This window comes from Tursiops truncatus, chromosome 6, assembly GCF_011762595.2.
Source record: "Tursiops truncatus isolate mTurTru1 chromosome 6, mTurTru1.mat.Y, whole genome shotgun sequence".
Taxonomy (NCBI): domain Eukaryota; kingdom Metazoa; phylum Chordata; class Mammalia; order Artiodactyla; family Delphinidae; genus Tursiops; species Tursiops truncatus.
The window spans coordinates 104,285,032-104,311,990 of NC_047039.1; the positions used below are offsets into that span (position 1 = coordinate 104,285,032).

The window sequence follows — 26,959 nt, forward strand, 5'->3', positions numbered from 1 at the left end:
GAAAGCCAAGTAAAATTACTTTCAGGTAGAATGGTGAAGTAGCTTGCCTAATTGGAAATAGATAGTGATGGAAAAGCTAAGATTCAAACCCAACTTCATTCTCCTAGGAGCTCAAGCTCTTCCCACCTTGCTTTCCAATTGCAGCAGTGGAGTAAAAGATTTTTGTTGTGTCAAAAGGTCTTAGGTTAGGGTAACGTTATGTGCCAGCTTGCCCAGAACATCCTGGTTATGCTCATTATCTCTGTGTAATCATGGTGCCCCCTTTTGCTCTCACAAGTGTCCTGGATTGGATGCTATGGTCATTAGTCTTAGAGAGAGGGAAAACCATGGCTTGTCTGAAGGGTACTGAAAGAACAAACAGACGTTCCATCTGCCTTGTAATGGGAAACTGGGGAGCGGTGTTAGAAGAGTTAGTTTTTATCTCTTGACTCCAAGCTCTTTAACCACATTAAGGAGTTATCTACATTCTAGGGCTTAGTGCAATACTAGACATCAACAATGACATGGAAACGGCAAAATCTTCCCTTTGCTTCATTTTCCTCACGCTACATTAGAAAACATTTATTAAACTAGACTAATGCAGGTATTGTGTACACATCATGCCTAATTCTCCTACAAAATCCTCATTACTTCCTTGTTTTATAGGTGAAAAAAAATGATGCTGAAAAAGTAAAGCCTTTGCCCAAAGTAACATTTCCAAAGCCAAATCTCATATAACATGGGGATACTTGCCTTCTACTATTCTTTGGGCCAAACATACCCAAAAAAAGGCACTTAAAATTTTTAGAGGGGATGATATTTGTTAAGAAATAAGTGAATAATGAAAAGTATTTTAGCTGCCATTAAATCTGTTTATTATAACAGATACATTTTAAAAATGCAAAAATATTTCTCAATTTACCAGGGGTTTAGATCTCTAGGAATGATAAGTATCTGGCAGGCTGGAAGAGTTCTCTAATAAAAATAATGTTCTTATCAATTACTGCTGACACTTCTAAAACTAGATGTTACTAACGAGGCATCATGTTTGAAATATACTCAAATATAAGAATCTTAAATTCCTCTCTGTTAGGCAAGGTGAGACTTAATAAAGGTATGTTTTGGTTTGTCCTACTTTGTTCAAATTCTGAGCCCAAAGATCACAGTGTGAACACTATTTGGTTTATTATTATATATCAAATATTTGGCCTATTAGCATCCATGTACAGTACCAGGTCCTACAGATGTGGACATGTAGCAGGAAAGAATCCCTGACTTTCTGCCTGGGAGAGAGAAAGGATACATAAACAAGTATGTGTAATAACGGGTTTTAAGGTTTCTGAAAGCATGGTCAAGGAAAAAAGGCAGGCACTGTCAGGTCTACCCAGGGGATATCAAAGACTCCTCAGAGCTGGTGACATTTGAGCTGACTTTTGAGAGTTGGGTCAGCATTTACTAGACAAGCAGACTAGATATTTAAAATATTATATAAATATCTAATATTTAATAATACTTAGAATATTATATAAATAAAAGTATAAAATATTACATAAAAATATTCCAGGAATAAAAGCAATGTGAAACAATATTATATATTTCACAAGGTTGATATGAAAGTAAATGATTTTTGGTAAGCTCAATTTTATTTAAAAACAATCTTAATTATCCTTTCCATTTCTACCCACACACACATACACACACACACACAGACATATACATACATAGTTCAAAGTCTGGGCTTCATGTTATCTCACATTTGAAATCTGAAACTGACAGTTTCAGTCAGTTAGACAGTTTGAAATTATGGTAGCTAGAGGAATCTTAACTCTACTGCATATATTTTTAAAATGAAAGTTAACACAATAATAAAAAGTACTACATGCAACCAAAAAGGCTAATTTACAAGGACAGTGGGACCCATTACTAAATTCTGAGGTTTTGAAAATGGAAAGTCTCAATACAGCTTTCACAACAGAAATAAAAGTAATTAGTTATTTAAAATCCCTTCATCACCATTTAAAGAGTTTCCATATTTTCCGTACATTATAGAACATAAATATTCAGAAACTGTTTCTGGTTATCTCTTCATCTTTACTTGACAAATTTCTCTTACCTATGTGACTTCTCTAAATTTTGCTGTAGAACAGTGTGGGCTTAGAAAGAAAAGATTTTTCAGAATTCTTCCTAGGATCAGTCTGAAATTCTAGAGGCAAATTTATCACACATAATCCTAATACCTGATAAAACAAAAGCACCAAAACCAGGTTACCCTGCTACCTTGAATCCACCCCCTAAAAACAGTAGGCACTCTCTAATAATTGGTTATTATTAAATGCCAGGTATTATTCGGAGCACTCTACACATTCAAAATCCCTTAAACCTCACAAGAATCCTATGATATCTTTACTATGATTATCTCTAGTTTACAGGTGAGAAAATGAAACCCCAAAGAGGTAAATCCCAGTAAATGACAGAGCTGGAATTCAAACCCAGTCCGGCTCCAAAGGCCATGCTCTGTACTATCCTTTCTGGAATCTGAACTCCTTAGCAATTATGTCTGTGTATTACATACTTTATATTCACAATCATTCACTGGCCCCTAATTTATCCTAGCTGCTGAGAAGAGCCAGTAACACTGATTATAGTCATTCCTGTACTTGAAGAGTTCATAGTAAATAAACAATACAATGTAAGGAGTCAATGCTCCAAGTGCTCTCCAAGTGCTGAGGATAGAGTGACTAATTCAGTCAGGGCAAGTTTCACAGAGGAAGTGATATAAGCAGGGCATTTAATGCTGAAAAGAAGTATATTGGGTGGGAGGGGGAACTGAGGAAGGCATTTTAACCATAAAAACATCTTGGACTTGCTGGGTCATATGGTAGTTCTATTTTTAGTTTTTTAAGGAATCTCCACACTGGTCTCCATAGTGGTTGTATCAATTTACATTCCCACCAAGAGTGCAGGATGGGCCCCTTTTCTCCACACCCTCTCCAGCATTTATTGTTTCTCGATTTTTTGATGATGGCCATTCTGACTGGTGTGAGGTGATACCTCATTGTGGTTTTGATTTGCATTTCTCCAATGATTAGTGATGACTAACACAACATTGTAGAGCATTTATACTCCAATAAACATGTGAAAAATAAATAAATAAATAAATAGTAGCAACACCCAAAAAAAACCAAAAAAACCACCTTGGGCAAAAATATAGAGGTGGGAGAGAGCTAATCATGCTGGGAAATAGACATTCTAAGTCTGGTTATGAAGGGAAGTGGTAGGAAACCAGGCTGGAGGTTGGGGCAAGGACAGACTGTGATGGGCCTCAAATCCAAGTAAAGAAATTTGCAGTAGATCTTGAAGGCACCAGGGAACCATCAGGAGTTTTGACTTAAGAGAAATGGTGTGATTTGATTTAGGTTTTAGAAAGACATCTCTGGCCATCTTATAGAATGTAGTGATTACAAGGTCATTAGGTTGCAGGTCATTAGGAAAACTCCACAGGAGAGAAGCTGAGAGTGTGAATGCAGAGGGAAATAGCAGACTAGGACAGACTAGAGAGCAATTTAGGAGGGATAATGAACAGGGCAAGGGCTTGATGACTGCAGACTTGCAGATCCATCCAAACAAGCAACAGAGACTGATTAAATGAGGTTGAAGTTAAGACTCAGACTACAGCTCTCAAAAGCAGCCACAGTCCACTTAGTTATCATCACTGAGTAACTCACCAGAAATAAGACCATCCAGTAGTATTCAGAGATGTCTAAAATTTACCAGGGCTTTTTTGGAGCCAGAATAAAACCAGGAGAACACTTCTAATAAGAATGTACAAATAGGGATTGCCTACTTCCATTTCCTAGAGTCAGATTCAAGTAAGTAGTAGTACAACATAGCTCTATAGCCTGGCATGCCTTCAGAAAGAATAGCTCAAAAAGAATTTGTCTTTTTAATGGGTTCCTTCTATATAACTGTAACAGCTGGGAAGTGACCAAATTGAGAAGAAATCTTCAACTCAAAAGAAGAGCCTTAAATCAGAAAATTTATCACTTTTTCAACTGAGTTTGGCTAAATGTTTAAGATTTTGAAATACAGTTTCATTAAGAAGTCAGTCCAGGGCTTCCCTGGTGGCGCAGTGGTTGAGAGTCCGCCTGCCGATGCAGGGGACGCGGGTTCGTGCCCCGGTCCGGGAAGATCCCACATGCCGCGGAGCGGCTGGGCCCGTGAGCCACGGCCGCTGAGCCTGCGCGTCCAGAGCCTGTGCTCCGCAACGGGAGAGGCCACAGCAGTGAGTGGCCCGCATATGGCAAAAAAAAAAAAAAAAAAAGAAGAAGCCAGTCCAACCCCATCCCATTCTTTTTTTTTTTTTTTTGCGGTAGGCGGGCCTCTCACTGCTGTGGCCTCTCCCGTTGCGGAGCACAGGCTCCGGACGCACAGGCTCAGCGGCCGTGGCTCACGGGCCCAGCCGCTCCGCGGCATGTGGGACCTTCCCGGACCGGGGCACGAACCCGCGTCCCCTGCATCGGCAGGCGGACTCTCAACCACTGCGCCACCAGGGAAGCCCCCCATCCCATTCTTAAATTCACCCTTTTCTGGAAATGGGGGTGGGGGGGAATGAAAGATATAGATATGACAGAATAGCATCTATTATATACAAAGTGGTTTTTCTTCAGCAAACACTTGAAAAGCATTCATCCAAGGTGATAAATTTGACTTGTAACAGCACAGGGAGAAATAAGAGGCAACCCGTGATAGATAATTTTTTAGGATTATTTTTCCCCATCCATGAGCCTGTAACTTAAAAAACATTTAAACAAGGCAATCATCAAGAATGGGACACTTTTAAACATATAAAAAGAAGTAGACACTTAATCTGGGATGCATTTATACATCTGCAATCTATCAATGAAAATCTTTGAATCTGTAATGTGGTCCGTCAAAATGGCTACATTTGGTGGCAATTGTGGATACTGACCCACTACTTGAAGAAAGCGGCTTCAGCAGGGTGCTTTGTTGCCATTACACTAAACAGTCACCTCCCAGGTTTCAGGGTCTGAAGAAAAGAGTTTCTATCTGTGGATGAGAAAATTACATTTCTACCTATAATCCCAGGCTGACAAGTTACTAAGAAATATGGAAACTGACCTTTTTGAGCAAGAGGTTTCAAAAAAATCCATGAATCAACAGTGACTTTTAGAAAAGCACACATCTAAAACAGACTTAAAAGATGATCTTCTTTAAAGGCAGCCCCAAGACTTTCCACTTGGGTTTCTCTGTACCACTCTGGCTAACTTACTAACTTCTATGGCTTCACAACAAAAAAACAAGAAATTGCAGAAATGTGATTACATTGTGGCATCACTACCCAAAGGTCCTAGTTTTCAAAGAGATATCCCCAATTTCTGGCCTTGCCATTGCTCTACAAGCTATTGAAACAACCTGAACACGTATTACCTTTGTAGCCTAGCAGACAGTAAGGTCTTTCAAGGGGGAGATGAAATCTTCTACATCTTTCTTCATCTTTACCTGGTATGGTATCCAGCTCATACTCTGCAGACACTACACTTATTAAACTCTCACACAATTAATGCACCAAATCGTATCTAGTCTCCAACACGGTTTCTGCCACCAAAAACAGACATGAGGGGGAAAAAAACCCAGAAAGTTTAGCCACTTTTAAGTTAGTCTTTTTAAGGCTGAGTTGTGGAGCCATTTTAAATGGTGACCCATTTGAACCTTATATAAATAAATCCTTTGGATAATATTCAAATGAAATGACAAATTCTGTTCCATGTCATATGGTGTCATGAAAAGTTTCCAGAACCAAACTTGACTTCACCATTTAAAGTGGATCAAATCTGAACGGATTGCATGAGTAGGCTGGAAGCATGACAGCACCTACTTTGGAGAAGAATGGGGAAAATAAAGAAAGCTCAAAAGTTTCCAAGAGGAACAGGATACACCCAGGTCCAATTCCATTCTTTGTGAGCTTGGTGAATGCATGGCCCAAAAACCCACAAACCCAAATTTTCAATTCCAACTTGAAGATTCTATGGCTTAGACAAGTCACTATAGAAAGACTGGTGGAACCTTTGTGGAATCAATGTCACACTTTATACAGACCAGGTACACTGCTGCTTATGTTTCTCTGCCTGACAATAATGGGAAAATCAAATTTTATCATTTGTTTTCCATTTTGTGTAAATACTGTACATGTACGTCATATTACACAATGTTGGTGCAATGAAGCTTCCTTTCACAGTAACAAAAAAATGTAGGAGCTGTGGATTATATCTATAATTTTCCTATTAGATAGTATTCTTTCAATGCATCAGGACATGAACAAGTTTTGAATAGAAATGTTTAGTCTCTGGATTATCAAGATTTTGAAGAAAGTAACTTGCAAGTTTCCATACACAGCTGCTCACTAAAAGAAGGAGGCAATCACCAACAAGCAAGTAGGGAGCCTTGATTAAATATTATCTCCGTTGTCTTTCAAATCAGAATCTTTCAATCCACTTACATAGGTTACACTGTGAATAACTGAGTTTAAATGTTTTTTTTAGAGCATACCTGAAGCATGAACAAATGAAAACTCCATATTTAAGCAATTACATGCAACTCAGAAATGCCGATTTCCATCACAATTAGCCTAAGTTATGCAACATATTTTTGTTCCTTTTTAGTATATAGGTGATGCATGTTTTTCCACTTTGCTTAACTGCCTATAGTGAAATTTTAAAAATCACACAGACCATATATAACCATAAAAGAAAGGGCACCTTTTTATTTTTCCCAATGTACCATGTTTCTACATTGCTTACAGAGCTTATACAAGAAACACTGTTGGTTTCTATATAAAGATTTCCATAAAATTTTTATAGTTTCTATAAATGTATAAAGACTGTTGGTTTCATTATAACCTGTTTCAGTGCCAGTGGAAAGAAAAATTACCTGCAGCTCTGAACAGTGATCTACATGTACAGGGACGGGTGGGTATGTTCAGACCTCTAGTTAAAGAGCTCTAAGACACTTGCTACATTTCATCAAAATATAGATGAGCACAGTGGAGAAGCAACTTCTAGCACACTAAACTCTAATCGCCACTCTTAGAACAAACAGGCTATAAAAAGTGCAATTGTGAGAACAAATTATTAATTCTTAATGTTTTAGTACAAGAAGTAAATCATATAATAAATAATGCATTTTTAAATGGTAGGTGTAATGCCTATTGTACTTGACACATTACAAGGCTATTTATGGAAATCTCTGTGATATGTTATTATATCTTTATTCTAAATTATCCCATACTACATGTTATAATTACTAAAGGCTCTTTTTTAATCTGAAAAATCATGTTTTGAACCCAAAGATGGGGTTTTGATGAGAGTGGTGACCATAATTTGCTAACACGTTAATTTATCCTTTTCTCCTTTAATTCAATTAATATTCATTAAAACTGCACTAATCACAATGAATAAAGTTTTACCATTTATTTCCATAATTATGAATGAATACAGTAAACATAATAGAATAATTATAAATCCATTTAATTAATTACAAGGCTGTTTCCAGCAGGGAAAGATATTCATGTTTTGTTTTCTTATTTTTAATGCCAGATTGACATGTTGGTATCTTTGAGAAACCATTTCTAGAAATGAAAGAAACACATTGTGATTCTGTTCTTCTTTAACAAAAATTTTCTCTTAGACAGGCTTTATTAAGAGCCACATTATCTAAACTTGTAGTAAGAGAATGAAAAGAATCTGGTTTAAGCTACCAAACTCAAAGTAACTTGAAAATTGTGTCTGTAATTTAGTAATCTTAACGTTAAAAAAATGATTTAGACTAATTCGGATTACGCTTATGAGAGATACAATTCTTTAAATTTCACAAGTAAGTTGTTAGAGGTGGTTTTTTTTTCAAATGCAGGATCGTTTCCAAGTCAGGATCCTACCAATGTTAATGTTTTAGTATTTAAACTAGGTAAACATTAAACAAAAGCAGATGAATAAATAATATGAACTATGAAAAGACCTTGCTTTTGCCTTTGTTGTTGTTTGTTTTTCTCTTTTAGAAAACATAGGCATTGCATATCTTTCAGGAATTAACAAAGCCTGTACTTTCAGGTTTTAAGATAGCAGGCCTACCAGATTTTAAATGAAATATTGAGTGCTACAGTGATTTAATGGTTTTAAACCATAGATGTCATCGCAGTCTGAGGGTGTCACAGACAACTTAAGGAAGAAAAAAAAAATGGGGCACAGAGAAATCACTTTGTCAGTAATTACAATCAAGAGTCCGAAAATGTGGCTCAGGCTGCTCATTACTTCTTCCTTCTGTATCAAGACCCTTATTTACATTTCAGATTACATTTTTTATGAAACAGTAAGATCTATCAGAGCTGAGAGGACTGAAATAATGAGGGAAAAACATTTTAATAAAACGTGTTGGGTCTGCATTACTTCCGTGTCAGAAAGAAAGGCTACTTCTGTAGTGATGGATCATTTATTCTGCTTCTAAACGAGAAGAAAAAAGATGAAACTGATGAACTTTTACTGCCCATTTGTCTTTAGCAGACAATTAAGACAGAGAAGATCAAAATGGATTATCATACCACACAGACAACTGGCCCAACAGTAATACATCTCTGGGACCACAGATTTGTAACTCTCTTTTATCCCTCCCCTTTCTTCTTACTTCTTTTTCCACTCTAAAGGCAGTGCTAGCTTTGTGGCTCAAGGAGAGCCAAAAGGCTGGTCATCATTATTCAGTCACAGATGTCAATCTAACCTCCCTTTTTTCTCAGTTTCTAAAGCAGTGAGCCACAATAATTTGTGACAGATTCTTTTACTGTAAGGTACAAAGAACACACAGAATAAAACATCTAGCAGCAGCAAGCGTCTCTGATCAAGTGTGCTGGTACATGGGAAATACACTATATGTAGAAACAAGCACTAGTAGTTTAAGCGAATGGGGAGAAAAACTGGGGAGGCGGGGGGGTTGTGTGTGTGTGTAGTAATAAGTGCTATATTTTGTGGTGAATTATCTCAAATATTCCTTATGGATTGCATCATAAATGTTTTAATACTAGAAATGTTGTCTAGATTAAGTACACATTCCGCATTTAAAGCTTGTATGTAATAGAAATATTTCTAAGAATCCCTTTATAATAGCACACCAAAGGGAAAGATAATTTGGCATAATCCAACAAATGCTAAAAAGAAAACACATAAGATCAGAATCCAAATTATAAAAATGTAAGTAAGAAATATGCAGGTCTCATTTCCTTTACTAATAGATCAACTCTCAAATTTCTTGGAATTTTGAGGTAACTTCTCCAAACAAAGTAGAGCTTTCATTCATCCTTCATTCTTGAGTTACATGTGGTAAAGAAGGGAAACTGTGTGTCAAGTTGGAAGAGATGCTAAATAAGGCAGTGATGTGCATACCCTCATAAGTCTACATGCAGCCTATGAGCATCAACCTCCAAATTTCAAAACTAAGTCACTGATCCAGACAAAGAAAACAAATGCCTATCCTAAGAGCACTTTAAAATAGCTAAAAGTTATTTTTTAGATTCCTACTATAATTGAATTCCAACTTCAGTATATAAAATACTTGTAAGATCATCCATTAACTAAAGTAAAGAGAACTAAGTTCACAACACAACAATACTTAATCAGTAAACTGGGCTCCATACGCAGTGACAAAATTGATGATAATCTATATTTCTATTTCTATCTCATATTTCACGTGTTTGTATGTGGAGTACCTGTATAGATACATACTCTACCCAAACATAAACACATATATATACTCAAAGAACTAAACATGAAAAAATAAACACCAAATTGTCACAGTAGTTATGAGTAGTAAAATTTCAATGACTTGTAGTTTCTTTCTTTTCATTCTTTCTTTTATTTTTGCTTTATTTTTATTTCCTAAATTGCTTTTTGCTAATGAACATATTACCATGTAATTTTTTTAAAGTTACACCACAAAAAAAAAGATCATGGTGCTCACAAATTTTCAGATATAGCAAGAAACTATGTTTAAAGGAATAAACCCAGATGTTAACTATGTTATTTTAAGTTTTCTCCTACATAATTTTTTCTCATTGGGTAATTCAGATCATGGGACCACAAAGGTTATTTACCTAGACAACAATATTTTAAAAGAATGATTTTCTTAAGAGCTATGGCCTCAAGTCTATTCTAAGTAATACTTTATGATCTTCCACCCTTTAAACATTGTCGAAAGAAAAAAAACATTAATAAAAAGGTCCTATAATCTTTGGATTGTGTAAATTAAATCCGAAGGGCTCAATCCCATACCAACTTAGGGTAAGATAAAAATCTAACTCTCCTGTTGGAAGATGAGGCAAGGGGTAGAGTGAGAAAATTACTATTTTTGTTAAATCTCATTTTAAAGTCTTGAGATCACATGCAAGGCAATCCATACCAGTTTTCTTGGGTTCTTGTACAGTAAAATCTCATGACAAAGCATCTCATTATCCTGATTATCCACTTATATTCCTAAAGATGTATCAGATACCTTGCCCTCTATACAGCAAGTCACATTGCAAAGGTGTTACTACTACTGTACTGGATATTTATATTCCATTGTACTTATCCTCATTCAAGGACATTCTTTTAATATACAAAATTAAATGAATGTACTTCAGAAAAATGTTTTTATTATGTACCATATCCCACATGTGAAAGGCTTTAAAAAGTTGTTTTATTGTATAATCAAGAATGCTTTTATTTCAAAACTGCTTTTAAAAAGCATACCAAATTGCATGTTTGAACTAAAAATGTAAGGTTCCCCAAAAAGCTACAAAACATTACTAATATTTCTCAAGATAGAAACTGGAATCCAGAATGTATAACCTGGATCTAATTATAAAGAGTAGAGCAGCTTTGGAACTTCAGCAGTATTTTGTGAGTAAAATAGTTCCTTCCACTCCATTCATTCCATGTTTGCAGAATGCAGGAAATTCAAGATGGCAAGACCAATTGGCCAAACAACTTTCACTACCATCATTAGAACCACCCTCACCCTAAAGACCATTCCCGCATGTGTATCTTCTCCTTCAAGGACTACCATAACACAGTTTCATAATCTATTTCCAATTCCAGGAGATGTTATAAACTTCCATCCTTACCTTTTTGTTACGCCAGTTCTTGCCTGCTTAAATAGCATAAAAAAAAAAAGTTCACAGGCAATCCAAAAAGGATTTGCTAATGAACTGCAGACTGTAGCAAAATAAAAAGTAAAATTTGTGATAGGTTTTCTTCCTTACTTTCTGTGCATTTTTCCCCTGAAGGTAACACCCCAAATCTAGCACCAATATTTTCGATCCTACTTCAATATGTTTTACTTTTTGTCTTGGGTTCCTAATTACTGTTTCTCTTCCGTTCTAAAAATTCACTTATCTCTTTCAGTAAAAAGAACAGTAATAATATGTTGAACGACTCTGAAATAAATTTTGTCATGTAAAAAATTAATTACGCATTCCGAACCTGGTCACTGTAGTCCTCCGGGAATTGCCTCTGCACCTCAGGATCTGTAAATAATTGACAGATAATATTAATTGGCTTTGGATTAGTGAGCAAGCAGAGGATCACACATTAATATTTGATCAGAAGATGATAGCAGCCCTGGCAGGGGATCCAAGGGGGGCAGCTGAGGCTGCTATGTTGATGAGCACAAGGAAGGACTCGGCAAGGCACTCCCATTACCCTCCTCCAGAAATATAAAAAAGAAAAATTTTAAAAACCTGATACTACTGTTAACTTTAGACTATTACCTAATGCAAAAAATTTTGCCAGCTGCAAATTGCCCTCGATATATTTTTCCAGAGAAAGTCAATCGGAAACCTGCCTGACTTTTCTTATCAGAGGCCTCCTTTTCATAGTTACAGATGTGGGCTTGATAAACCACCTTAAAGGCCAGTTTCAGATCTTGTGTGTGTTTGGGCGGGGTGGGGTGGGGGAGAGGGCAGGGTGGAGGGAAGGATCAGATAAGAATTCTTTCAAGGAACAAATGCAAAACTCCCTGCTTTTAAAAATAAAATATATCGTTCTCAAAATACTCATGGTCTCTTGAAAATAGATGAAGTTTTCTTCAAAAGAAAACAATACACTTTTAGCTTGTCAGAGTTAACAAAATATCATGATATGAGATATTATGTTCTAACATAATTAGACTTGCTCAGAAACTAAAAATACATAGGTGAAGATATCTTTCATGACCATCTGTTTAAAATAGAATTAGGAAAGGGGTCACTTGATTCTTCAATCATAATTGCAAGATAATCCAATGGCATCGTCTGTAAGTCAATACAGAAGTGTACTAATTAAAAGCTATTAGCACTCCACTTGCTATTGATTAGGAAAACATTCAATCTTTTCTAATAAGAGAGAGATCTGGTTCCTCAGAGACACATTAAGAAGAGTGATCAGAATAATATCTATTTGAGAAATCATGTATCAATGCAAAAGGCTGTGGAAAAGCACAATATTTGAAGGTCCCCAACCACAGTGATCACAATATATACTACTCAGTTTTCATATATATCCTTTAAAATACCAGTTTACTTCTCCATGAAAGTGAATCCATGTAAAAGTTAAAGCCCTCCATGCCACAAGATAAAAATGCGGTTAATTGTTCTGCAGTTAAAGAATCAAAAAGGGAGAAAATAATGGGCCTATTCACAAACTACATTTAAATCTTAGAAATATCAGTTTTCAAGTCATTGAAGTCAATGGATATTATTTTTCAAAACTCAAGACTAATAACAAAAGCAGGAATATTCAAAAGGTCACACCAAATGAAGATCTTCCCAAAATGGGTGGTGCAGAAAAGTTGAAACTATCTGTAGATTACTTTGGCTCTTGAAGTGTCTTCTGGTTGACTTTCTTTACCCTCATCTTCAAATACTAGGAAGAGACCAATGACATGTCTAGACTGGGACTAGTAGAATTCTGGCATAATCCCTCCTGCAGTATCTTGCAGGGTTGCCCTGGTAAGTCAGAGGAAGTAGCTGTTGCTTCTATTCTCTCTGGCCTAAAGGGCTGAAACCACACAAAGACTTGGCCCTCTTGTGACAGGAGGCCAGAGGGCGCTAATGGTGTGGCATGAAAAGCACTAGGTCTAGGCGGGGGAATTGGGGGCGGGCCAGCAGGATGCAAAGAGACAGCTACGAGCCCAGCAAACCTCTAAAAGTGTACTGTGGGTTTGGGGTAGAGGATCCAAAAAGAGGGCAGTGGCTGTGATTCCTAACACATATGTAAATGACTTTCTTCAGCAAAATAACTGGTATTTTAGGATTTAAAATTTGGTACTGAGACCTGCCCCCACCCCCCACAAAAATGCAGCTCTAAGTCCCTGAGGGACACAGTAAAACAGAGGCTGGAAAAGCCGCAAAATAATCTAAGGCTTATTTTCTTTTTCTTCCAGTTGTCATGTGGTTAACAATTACTCTTTACCCAGAAAACTTCACACAGAAATGACTCACATATAAATCTTTAATATCAGGTCCTCTTTCCTGCAATAGTTTGCTTCTTGGGAACTACAAAATACCAATGGAAATAAAGAGGGAATAAAACCAAAGACTATTTTTTTTTTTTTTTTTTTGCTGTATGCGGGCCTCTCACTATTGTGGCCTCTCCCGTTGTGGAGCACAGGCTCCGGATGCACAGGCTCAGCGGCCATGGCTCACGGGCCCAGCCGCTCCGCGGCATGTGGGATCTTCCCGGACCGGGGCACGAACCTGTGTCCCCTGCATCGGCAGGCGGACTCTCAACCACTGCGCCACCAGGGAAGCCCCAAAGACTATTTTTTATCACCAATTTCTGAGGGGATGAATATCAGAAACCAAAATTTGTGGTATATTCTCCAATTTAAAAAAATGTTTCTTGCTTGTAAGTGGGAAAGGAAAGGTCTTTAAATCTCTTTAACGAACTAAACCAACTGTTAACAAGAAACTACATTAATAATTAACTTGTCATTTTTAAAATGTATTTTATTCATATATACAACATAGAATTGAAAAAAGAGAAGGAAAATAGGTGAAAAGAAAAATCAATTTGTTTTAATACACTGAAGGTAAAGATGACCATGGAACCCCAAGATGGGGGTCATTCAAACCATCATATCACCCTAAACACTGCCTCAGTGGTAGGCAACATCAACTAAACACCTTCGTCAACTCCTTCAACTGCCCTAAGACTACCCCTAGAGTGAGATTCCCAGATTTTAACAAAATCATGTTCCAAGATAATACATGGATTATTATTTACTATGATTCAAGCATAAAGCTTTTGATTCCCTTTCTTTAAGGCCCTGAGATTTACAAAAGCAAACTTCATGGGTCTTTAACACTCTCAAAAGCAACATCAAAAAAAAAAAAAAAGGCAATGCTTTTTAAAACCAAAGCCCAACCTATATAAAGTTCCATTCAATTAGCTCAAAGATCCAGTCTGATAGTTAACAAAACTATGAAAGCCATTTTGTAAAAATTAACACAAAAACTAAAAATAATTTGTATGAATTTTCTTTAAATGTCTATTTTGCACAGGAGGCTGAAATCATGTTTCACATTGAGTCGATCATAATGCCATAATGTCACCAAAATATCGACATTGGAAACATCTGAGTTAAAAAGGTCCAAATACAATCTGCTTTTCTCAAGCAACACAACACCCGCCTTACTAACAGTTTCAGCATGGCACATGTACAAAACCTAGCACCCTGCAGTTCAGCAAACCGCCTTTAAATTTTCTGTCTGGCAGCAATCCACTTTCGTGTCTGTATGTTTTTACAAGTACTCTATGTATTTCATTGCATCAGCTGCATTTCTTTGAGTTTTAAATGGTCTGGTAACATTTTATGAAATGTTCTATATCTTTATATGGAAAATAACATACACTGGAAAACTGTGCATCGATCTAATATTTATATATCTATTTCTTTACCCACTATCCAATACTATAATTGCTAATGCTCCAAAACTTCTTCTCACATTCATACCCTCACTGCCAAATACAGTGTCACCAAACAGCTAACTTTCAACACAAAAATCTGCAGATGAGAGTACTACCATGGAAAAAAGTAACATAACAATTTGTTTAGGCAATTGGCAGTAAGAATACAGTTATCAGCATATGTCAAGCTTTCTCTCTAAGAACTGTCCCTCTGACAGAAAACTAAGAACATATAGTAATGCATTACCCTTCTTTCTCAGAAACTTTCTCCAGGTTCAAGTAATAGATTCTTAAAAAATTAAAAATCAACTTCATCATCTCCCAGGAAAATACAATCTTTTTGTTATAAAGTATTTAAAATATCTTGCTAGCAAGATGTATGGTATAGAAAAGTCCACACATGACTTAACCACATAAGGCTAAAAGAGACAGCTGGCTCTAGAACAAGGTTTCGCATTATGTCAATCTGACCAGCCAGTACCTTCTCCCAGCACTGCAACCATGCAAGAGGCTGACCCCACACAGACACATGTGCACCACTTCCACTGGAGGTCACAAAAGCATTTCTATACTTAAAACAGACATTTCACAGTACAGGACTCCCAACAGCACAGTCTCATTCAGGCGCAGAACATGACCATGCTTAAAAGCCTGTGTCTTGACAACAAAAAAAACAAAACCCAAAAAAAAACTGATCTCAGAACAAACGCCTTACTTTTTTTTTTTAAAGAAAAGCTAGTTTTCTTCAATCTCAATAGTCCATGTTTTCTACTCTTTTACTACAACATACTTTTAAATCTTTAAGACATACCAGATTGCCACAGGATGTTTAATTAATAGAATAAGAGTTTGGGCAAGACTTACTGGAAAGGCACTATAAATTATTTTACACAGGATCCAAAAAACCTTGAGTTCTGCCTTAGGCTTAAAGTTTCTAGAAAACGTGGTAGACAGATCTTTTACAACAGAAATGCAAGATAATTCATAAAAGTACTGTGCTTATGTATGAGGACTCATTTGTAGATTGGTAACTAATAAGCATACAAACACACACACCTTACCAAATTATTTTCCCGTTTTTCTCTGTCACACTAATGACTGACTCCATTTGAAGGGTCAAGGCATGACACTTTAACTGATTATTGAAAGTTACACTGACTTCATTTTCTGTGAAAGCTGTCAAATGTTAGTCTTATATAACTGGAGCTCTTTTAAGAAATATAAGGGAAACTGCAAATATAGCCATTAACATGGGAATCTACACTGCTTTCACTTTTAGCATGCTAGGTATCAAGGCAGAAAACATTACATTTAATGCCTACTAAATTTATCCAGTCATTATCTCTAGGATATTTCAGTCAATAAGAGACAAAATACTGAACACATTTAAAGCTTACAATGATAAAAATCTGCTCCTTAAAAGTGAGACTTTAAAATTAGCTATAGGACTTCCCTGGTGGCCCAGTGGTTAAGAATCCGCCTACCAATGCAGGGGACATGGGTTTGAGCCCTGGTTTGGGAAAATACCTCATGCCGCGGAGCAACTAAGCCCGTGGGTCACAACTATTGAGCCTGCGCTCTAGAGCCCACAAGCCACAACTACTGAGCCCACGTGCTGCAACTACTGAAGACCGTGCACCTAGAGCCCGTGCGCCGCAACAAAGAGAAGCCACCGTAATGAGAAGCCCACTCACTGCAATGAAGAGTAGCCCCTGCTCGCCACAACCAGAGAAAGCCCGCACGCAGCAACGAAGACCCAATGCAGCCAAAAATAAATAAATAAATGTATAAAAAAATAAAATAAAATGGTTATGATGATAAATGTTATGATAGTAAATTTTTCAAAAATAAAAAAACTTTTAAAAATAAAATTAGCTATAAACAACATGATCTCATTGTTCAATTTCATGGAGTTTAAGATACTATCTTCCTCTCCCCAAAAACCATAAATGTTAATCCCAGCTGTAATCAGATTTAATTTTCCAGATGAGAAGATGGGAATATGCTGCAAATGGGTAATAGTCCATTACACTGCTCTTTCCCTAATGACATTTTCAATTTTTATATATTAAAAATGTAGACCCTCAGAAAACAGTCCGAGAAGTTGTACATTTTGAGGACAAACTCAATCTTCCTCCAAACACACTTAAAAATAAACTTTCTTTTAATCTTCAAGAAGAAAAGTTAATTTTTTGTATAATGTAGAATTAAAGTTTCTTGACAGTACGATTGCAAACTGGACTGCCCTAAACTAATAAAGAGCTTCAAGGACACTACCTATTAAATGTTATAGCTATAAAAAGTCAGCTTTGCTTACTTTATATTATAAAATACTTGAACCATTAATACAATTATTCTAGTAAATTATTTCATTTATGATAGTTAAAATTCACTTATTAAAAAATATTTTTGGAAAGAATATTTCACATAGTAAAAAAAACAAAACAAAAAAAAACACATTTTCCTTTTCCATGACAATAAAACAAAATGGTTTATGTTGTCTTTTTTTTTAATTTTTTTAAATTGAAAATTACTCATTTCAAAAAAATTACTGATTCCAAAATGCAGGTTTTATTCTGAAATTACAAAGGAGTATACTTCACTAATTTTTAAAAAATCATCTCAAAGTACTTTAAATGAAGTACTGCATGCACAAATGGAATTTCTTACTTTAAAAATCTATTCTAGGTATAACCTTTTTGCTATAAAACATGAAGACTGTAAGACATAAAAACTTTGAGTCATCACCAATTTTAAACCATGTTTCTATTCTAGCCTTTCCCCTCAACACTGGCATTTAAAATACATTCAAATACTACTTCACAGCAATCAGCCTGACAAACACAGGAACAGTTCACCATCTACAGCTATAATGAAAATCCAAACAGCATTATTCAGTAAAGGAGAGCACAACCCACCTCAGTATGGCAAGCAATGGAACCATTCGTGTGCCAGATTCCTCCTCAAACTAACATATTCTGCCTTTCAGATACATCCTGCTCTGATGTGACTATTTATGAATAAACAGTGGACACTGACCTATTGTTTTCAGTTGTTGGAGTTATGAATATAGTACAGTTACCAGTTAAGTGAACCAACAAGTACTAAATGCATCAGCTGTTCTACAAATAATGAGTCCATTGACTTTACGCAGTAAAATCTACAGTTTCATCTTTCTTCCTAGAGAATGCTGATAGCTTTTGACCAGTAAATAAATGTCACTACTTACTGATAATTTGAAATATTTCTCATAACCAATTTCACCTACAGGAAATATACATCTGATCATTAACCAAACCTTCGCTGCATAAACCCAAAAATCAAACCTAAGTCAAATTCCAAAGGGAGATTTTAAATGGAAAAGAGAGGGTGTGCTGGAAGGGAAAAAAAAATCAAAAGAACATGCTCACTTACACTTACCTTTTTCCCTACTGAATATACTAGTTTTCAACTTTCATTATTATTTAAGTATTTAGGGTTTCTTACATTGGTTCAAAGTTTGGAACACTAATCCATAAAAATCTATCAAACTGATAAAATACTGATGAAGGTTTTTAATGGTTATAATCTCGGGCTTCCATTTAATTTCTCTATGAGTTAAGATTAGTTTTACTCCACCTTTTTGAATAAGTACCGTAAGTATAAAATTTTTATTCCAATGTGAATAATTACTTCAGACTTAACCTGAAGAACAGCTATGCCCTTTATGTACCACAAAAGTGATATCACTGCATATGGTCTTCATTAATAGATATACCACATTTGTCAAATTTGGTGAAAAGAGATAATTAACCTACTCAAATACAACTATTGACTGAGTACCCACTATGTGCCAGGCACTATAATAGGCATTTTACTTTAAATATCTGATTTTATCTTCATGACAAACCTATGACATTGGGACTATCACAATCAATTTTATCATAGTTAAAGAAAGCATAGGTTATCACTAGCCCAAAGTTAGAAAGTTAGTATTTATACACAGCACGAATACTCTGATGTGACTGGCCCAGTTGATGAATAAGCCATAGTCTTTGCTCTCCGGGAGTTTACAGTCTAACTCTAATAGAGAATACAAAGAATTAAACAAGCAATCATCACAGGGCCTGGTAGGGATTAGCAGAGGGGCACTGAGCCTAGTCCTGGCCGAGACAGAAAAAGCTTCAGGGAAGAAGTGGCAGAGCCAGGTGTAGAGCCCAGGACTACACCAGGGTTCATGTCATACCACCACACGCCCCTTCTGAACAGCCTAGTGAATAAGTATTTTGTGAGTCCAGGGCCCACGTTTTACTTAGCTTTGTCTCCTACAAAATGTCTTGCCGATTATATATACCCAACAGATACGCTGGCATAACAGAATAAATAGAATAGAATAAAATAAATTCATTAAATACCCTGTCTCTCCAAATGGATGAAAGGCCAATTTCAAAACATCCAATTGAAAAGAAGCCTTTGAATGCTACAGGCTTCCTAAAGATACACTGGCTTATAGTAGGTGCACAATAAATATTAGTTGTTATTATATTATTTAACCCCAGTGGAGAAATAAGCAAGCACTATAAATTAGATGGCTACAGATGTATAGGTGTGCCTCAAATTGGAAATACATGTGCTCCTGAAATAAACTTTTAAAAGCCCAATTAAAAATTTCCCACGGCCTGCTATTAGTTACTTAGAAATGTTATAACTTTATCAGAAACTGATTTTCTCTCCATCATCAATGGTTCAAAAATCCTTAGATACAGTTTATTTGCCTCCTGGCATCTGTTTGCTAATGATGTGTAAACATCAAACGCACTAGGGACTCTCCCAGACTTACCGAAACCCTGAGGTGAATCTTTGTATAAATTGAAGGACCTTTCTGCTAATTCCTTTGCTTTCTAAACTTGCATTCTGGATTTCAGAAACAGAGTTTCATTAAAGATTTTTGCAGTAATAATTATAATGCTATCAGCTACCACTTACTGAATGCCTAGATATATATCAGTCGTTGCCAAAGGGAGTTTATCATCTTATTTAATCCTAACAACAACTCCACCAGGTAGTAGATGTATCCTTATTTTATAAATAGGAAAAGTGAGGCTCACTAAGAACAAATTCAGAGTTAAGTAACAGAGCTGGGATTCAGCCTAGAATTATCAGACTCCTAAGAGTCCAACACTGGTTTTCCTTTTCGGCTTTATTTATTTATGTCCTCCTGTTGATCTGTCTTCTAGTCATTATTGTGACTCAACAATAAGAATACATCTGGACAAATAACTAAAACATGTTGTCATGAAACAGGCCTAACAGATTATGAATGAGAGCTTTCCAATTTCTCTATTTAAATTTCTTTGCCAAGTTCAGGATATAAATAAAATGACTCCAAAGTAACTAGCACTCAATTCAACTAGTAAATACAGTATTTCAAAGATAAATTCGTATTAAAAAACTCAAGAGTAATTTTGAAAGCTAGAGGTTATCCTTGTATCATCTATGAAAAAAGTCATTGGCTAAACAGAATGAATAAGAACACAGAAAAAATGTTTTCCTGTGTAAGAAAATGCATTTCCAAGTACCTCTAAACCACACTGAGAACTAAGGCCAAACTAGTACATACAGCATAGATAAAGCTGACACCCCAGCAAGGGAAACATGCTATGCCCGTCAACCAGAAGACTCTTATACCAAATTCCACCTCTCTTCCCGGAGAAACAAGCCATTGTTGGCTAGTTGTTATCTGTATCATTAGAGAAGCAATACCTACATCCTTTATCACTTTTGTGTGTGTGCATGGTAAAATATACATAACATAAAATTTGCCATTTTAACCATTAAGAGTATATTTCAGGGACTTCCCTGGTGGCACAGTGGTTAAGAATCCGCCTGCCAATGCAGGTGAAACGGGTTCAATCCCTGGTCTGGGAAGCAACTAAGCCGCGGGGCAACTAAGCCCATGCGCCACAATTACTGAAGCCAGTGCTCTAGAGCCCATGCTCCACAACAAGAGAAGCCATCGCAATGAGAAGCCCGTGCACCGCAACGAAGAGTAGCCCCCGCTCACTGCAACTAGAGGAAGACCTTGCGCAGCAACGAAGACCCAACGCAGCCAAAAATAAACAAATAAATAAAGAGAGTACACTTCAGTGGCATTAAGCATATTCACATTATTGTACAACCATCACCACCATCCATTTCCAAAACTTTTTCATCTTCCCCAGCTGAAACTCTGACCCCATTAAAAAACTCCCCATTGTTCCCTCCCTCCCCACAGCCCCTGGTAACCACCATGCTTCTTTCTGCCTCTATGAATTTAACTACTTGAAGTACATCATGCTAGTGGAGTCACACAATATTTGTCCTTCTGTGACTGGCTTATTTCACTTGGCTCATCACTTGGCTTCAAGGCTCATCCATGTTGTAGAATGTGTCAGACTTTCCTTTCTTTTTAAGGCTGAATAATATTCCATTGTATGTACATGTCACATCTTGTTTATCCACTCATCTATCTATGGGCACAAGTTTCTTTTATCTTCTTGCTATCGTGAATAATGCTGCTATGAACATGGGTATACAGATATTTGTTCGAATTCCTGCGTTCACTTCTTTTGGATATTTATCCAGATGTGGAAGTGCTGGATCAGATGGCAATTCTACATTTAATTCTTCTGAGGACCTATATCACTTCTGATATGTTTTAAGACCTTTATGTTATTAAAAAGCTAGAATCCTTAGCCTAGCCGTTAAGACCAACCCACCCCATTTCATCTCTATCTCTTAAAAATAAATCCCCAAATCTAGACTGCCTGATCAATTCACTTTCCCACAAAACTTGACATGCTTTGCTCATCTTTCTCCTCTTTTCACATCTAAATCAGATGCTTCCAAAACATGCTGTTAGGCATCAGAATTTATAAATGTAGCCAAATATATATTCTTATATGAATTAACATTCAATCACCCTAGTACTTAAAAAAAATTAAAAAACAAGGAACCATGTCCTCTGTCAAAAGTGCAATGAATTTTACATGTAGCTGGTAAAGGAACAGCAAAACTGGCACATTCACTTACACTGCTCCCCAACTCAAGAAGCTCCTTTACTTGCTTTCTAGCACTCATGCTCAGCCGGCAGCAAAATTCTCAACCTCTTCGAAGTTCCCTTCGCATTATCACATTCTTACTGTGGCCAAAAGCTGGCTTCCTCTGCAGCCCTCTCAAGTGGTGAAACGTTTCCTCTCCACCCCTCCTCAGACTGGCCTGGAGGTGGGGTAGGTGGCCTCTGCTCCTTGCTGACACTTCCAGAACTTTCTCCCTCATTTTCCAAAACCCCAGATTTCAGCCTCAAGTCACCAGACTACACCCCACTCCCCACTCTGCTGTCATCTACTGATCCCAGGGTCACTCCTCATTCCTTGAATCTTATGGATCCTGGTGCACTGCCCCTCACTCTACCACTACTCCCACCACGATCCTACCGATTTTACTACATATTCACATAGATGATCTTTCTAAATCCTGGAATTCTTGATTCCTTGGCCTCCTCCTCACCAAGGAACTTGCCCTCTACCCAGTCTCAGCTACTCACTACCATGGTCATACCCAAACTCTACAGTTACCAATAACTGAAACCCCCTCAATAATCACAATTTCAAGTACCTCAGTCTCCAACCATGATCTACCTCCTTTCCTCCCAGTTCATTCCCTATAGCATTCCAACTTCATTCTTCAGTCCCACAGAGACATTCACTCTATCAATCTTTTCTCTGCCCTTCATCCACCTCGGGTCTACACTATCCTCCTTACCTAGCTTAAATTCTATTTTGTAACTGTTCCTTTACATACATCCTTGACTCCTTCATGCCTCTCTTACTTTGTTGTCCTCCCTTGGCAAAACCACAATCCTTGTTAAATCCAGCTATCTACCTGCACCGCAACAAGAGAAGCCACCACAATGTGCCTGACTGTGGCTGAAGAAAACCACACAACTGTGCTGACTAATCTAACTTTAAATCTGGATTACTCACTGTAAGAGAGCTTTAATGCAACTTAGTAATTATACCACATTTTCCTTAAGTCATTACTCTCTCACTCTCCGTAGTGACTATTTCATACTTTCTCCTCTCCCATCAGACCTCCAACTTTCGCCAACCTCAACTGCCACCATTTATCTTACTTGCCCCTTCACTGAGAAAACCGAGCGATCAGAAGAGAGCTCTCACAAGCTCCCTCCACCACTCTACCACTAGTTATCTCCAACCCCACAGACCTGCCTTCATCCCATTACCATGAAGTACTGTTCATGTCCCTTGCAAAGGCCCCTCCTCCACTTGTGAGCTAGGACCCCATCTCCTCTCAGCAACTCAGTCATTGCTCTACCAATTCTCTTGTTCTATTAATTTTACCTCTCTGCCAGATCTTTCCCATCAGCATGCAAACAAACTGTTATTTCTACAAATATTTTTTAAAAGGTCAAGCCCACCTCCCCACCATGGCTACCACCCCATTTCTCTCATTCTCTTTAAAGCTATATTCCTCAAAATAGTATCTATACTCACTGTCACCAATTCCTGTCCTCCTACTCTCTGGAACCCATGCCAACCAAGCTTTCGACTCAGCACTTCTCTGAAACGACTCATATACCAATGACCTTCTTACTGTTGACATCAACTATTAATCCTCAGTCCTCATCTTACTTGACCTTTAGCACCACTGACACCCTTGATTGCTTCCTCCTCCTTGAACCACTTTCATTTATTTATTTATTTATTTATTTATTTATGGCTGTGTTGGGTCTTCATTGCTGCGCGCGGGCTTTCTCTAGTTGTGGCGAGCGAGGGCTACTCTTCTTTATGGTGCGTAGGCTTCTCACTGTGATGGCTTCTCTTGTTGCAGAGCATGGGCTCTACGCGCACAGGCTTCAGTAGTTGTGGCATGTGGGCTCAGTAGTTGTGGCTCACAGGCTCTAGAGCGTAGGCTCAGTAGTTGTGGTGCACGGGCTTAGTTGCTCTGTGGCATGCGGGATCTTCCTGGACCAGGGCTCGAACCTGAGTCCCCTGCACTGGCAGGCGGACTGAACCACTTTCTTCATGTGGCTTCCAGAGCATCCCACTTCCCTATCTCACTGCTGCTCCTTGGGCTTCTCGTTGACCTCTTCCTACTGAAGAGCCCCAGAGTTTAGTCCTTGCACTTCTTCACTTTTTCTTCTTGATGTCCTCCTTTGCTGGTCTCTTTCAGTTTCATCACTTCAAATACAAATATGCACTGTCAACTTTATATTTCTCCAGCTCAGACCTCTCCCAACTCCAGACTCATTTAACTGTCTACTCAACACCTCCACTCGGATGTCTAACAGACATCTCAAATTTAACATGTCCATAACTGAACTCCTGATCTTTCCCTCACATTCAGATCCAATCTGTCAGCCAATCCTGTCAACTAAATCTTCAAAATATATTCAAATTCTGACCATTTCTCTCTACCTCCTCCACTACCACTCTGGTTTAAGTCACCATCACTTCCCTCTTGGATTACCACAACAGTCTCCTGAAAGGTTTCCCTGCTTCTGCTTCTGATTCCTTATAGACTCTTCTTGAAACAGCAGCCACAGTAATTCTGTTCAACCTAAGCCAGGTCCTCTTATGACTTCCCTTCACCAGCAATTCTCTGACCTCACTTCCTAATATTCTCCCCTCCTAATTCTGTTCCAGCCAGGCTGGTCTATTTGTTGTCCTCAAACATGCAAGCCATGCTTCCACTTCATGACCTTTGCCCTTGCCATTCACTCTGTCAGATAAACATCAAGGAATGAAGCATGTCCTACAAGTCTTCATTCACAAGTTACTTTCCCAGGGTGGTCTTCCCCAATCACCTTATTTAAAATTATAATTTTTCCCTACCCCCGCCATGCCATAGTCTCTTTTCCTGAGTTATTTTTCTCCTTAGCACATTTTACCACCCAACATACTATATACTGTCTTATTATGTTTTGCCTTACTGCTATGTATGATTTAAAATGGAAGGGATTTTGCCTTTTTTGTTCACTACTCTATCCCCAGAACCTGGAATAAAGCCTAGCAAATAAATACTGAACGAATGAAAGAGGGAATGAAGGAAGGGAACAAAAAATTCAACTACTCCTTCTGGCAAATAATTTGGTAATATATTTCCAAAGCATGTGTGTGTATGTATATACACGTAATGTATTATTTACATCATATATGTTCTATATATTATATATATGTTATTATTACATTATGTTACTGTTACTATTATTACTACTACTTTTACATTACTATTTTGACACCTCTTATAATCTCCCTCTATGGGCCCTCCAGTATTAGAGAGGTGTTGGGCTAAAAATTTTCTCTTACAGGATCCTGCAACTAGGATACCAGGTGTGAATCAGGTTCTGCCTATCAGATCCACCTGGTGAGACTTGAAATCAGCACAGGCAAGTGGGGAGCCAGGAGGTAACATGAAGAATCTACTTTTCTGATGCAGAACTAGCAGGAATGGCATGATGGCTCTGGAGGCACAACCCTGATGGAGACTTCCTGAGCCCAGAGGGCAAAGGTGGGAATATCCTGGGGCTGACATTTGGGGTGACAGATTCCAGATTCCCCCAGCTTCCTGACATGGCAGAGGTAGTAGTTCTCTTGGTGTGTTACTTCTGTAGTGTTTCTCTGCAAGTTATTCCTGGAGATTCAGCCTAAAGCCTGTTCTTCCACCCTTTCCAATTACTCTGTAAGAATTCTCTGTATTCAATCCTTTTTCTGATAGAGTAGTTTCTCTTATTTTCAACTGGACTTTGACTGATACACATCTCGTGTATACCTCTGTCCTGTATTTATCACACTGGACTGTAATCTTCCATTTACTACTGACCTTCCCTACCTAACCCTAGCTTTCTTGACGGAACCACTTTTAACTATCTTTGAATCCTCTATACCTAGAACAATATCTGACTCATAGCACACAGTCATTTTTTTAGTAAGCTTTTAGACAGTTGCAATAGCCATTATAACATGAGAAAGATTTGGCATGAATATTAAAGTGCTGGACTGGGAATCAGCAGGCCTAGATTCTGCCACTATGTGATCATTAATAAGTCTCTGAACCTGAATTCTCTCAAATACAAACTGAAATTTTTTATTAAACGATGTTTCTTGACTCTTAAATTCTATGATTCTATGATCTAAAATCCTTAGACAACTCATTGCTTTGGTAAGACATCCATGCCTTTAAGTAACTTTTAAAGCAGAGTGGCCCTGAGGAAAGCACTTCTTTCTGGTTTTCCCTGTGGCCAACCACCCTACAGAGTAAATAAGACTCTCACAAGCGACAGAAAACAATTCTAAAGTCCTTTCAATGAAGCAAAATTCTAAATTTAAGCAGCATGGCTACTTTAATATCATTCTACTTATGATTTTTTAATTAAGGATTTAGGAAATCTGAACACTAAAATAAATATTCCCCGTTAAGAAGCAATTAACTCAATAATTATCCTAAACCAGACCTACACACTTGACACAACAATGAGAATTTTGAAGACTCCACTCATCCTCTCTGCCTGGCTCCACAACTTTGCTTCCATGCTTTCACTTCATAAAGTGGAGGGGTTTCCTCTTTCTTGCCATTACTATGAAACTTGCATTCTGTAAAGGCCCAGCCTCCATTTCAAGAACCAGTAAAACCTGGTAGGAGATAACAGGATTCTTGGTTTGGAGTAATTCTATGATACCTCTCCTCCACAATTTGCATTTCCACAGTAGTCTTATAAACACCATCACCTGTGTGCTTTCATGTTACAAGGCAGTTCTTCCTGGGTTGAATTCATCAAGGTTTCCCTAGCTTCTGGGCTCTACAATCACACTAAGGGCGTGATGACTCAGTGGAGCCAGGTGAGGAACCAGGGCTTGATAAGCAGGGCGTACAGGATGTGTGGGTTGTTGGAGGTTGGGGGTAGAAGGGCAGTTAAGTGGGCAGCAGAGACTGGTACACAAGGGGAAGGGGAG

At 37.6% G+C, this 26,959-nt stretch overlaps 1 protein-coding gene across 10 annotated transcripts in view; it reads right to left on the reverse strand.

Moving 5' to 3' along the window:
- DENND1A (DENN domain containing 1A) overlaps positions 1–26,959 on the reverse strand; it is a 540,810-nt gene that overhangs the window by 382,940 nt on the left and 130,911 nt on the right. For all 10 annotated transcript variants that reach the window (XM_073806587.1, XM_073806589.1, XM_073806585.1 and 7 more), the window contains exon 3: positions 11,502–11,545. In XM_073806587.1, coding sequence (XP_073662688.1) covers positions 11,502–11,545 — 44 coding nt within the window. The remainder of the gene's footprint in view (positions 1–11,501; positions 11,546–26,959) is intronic.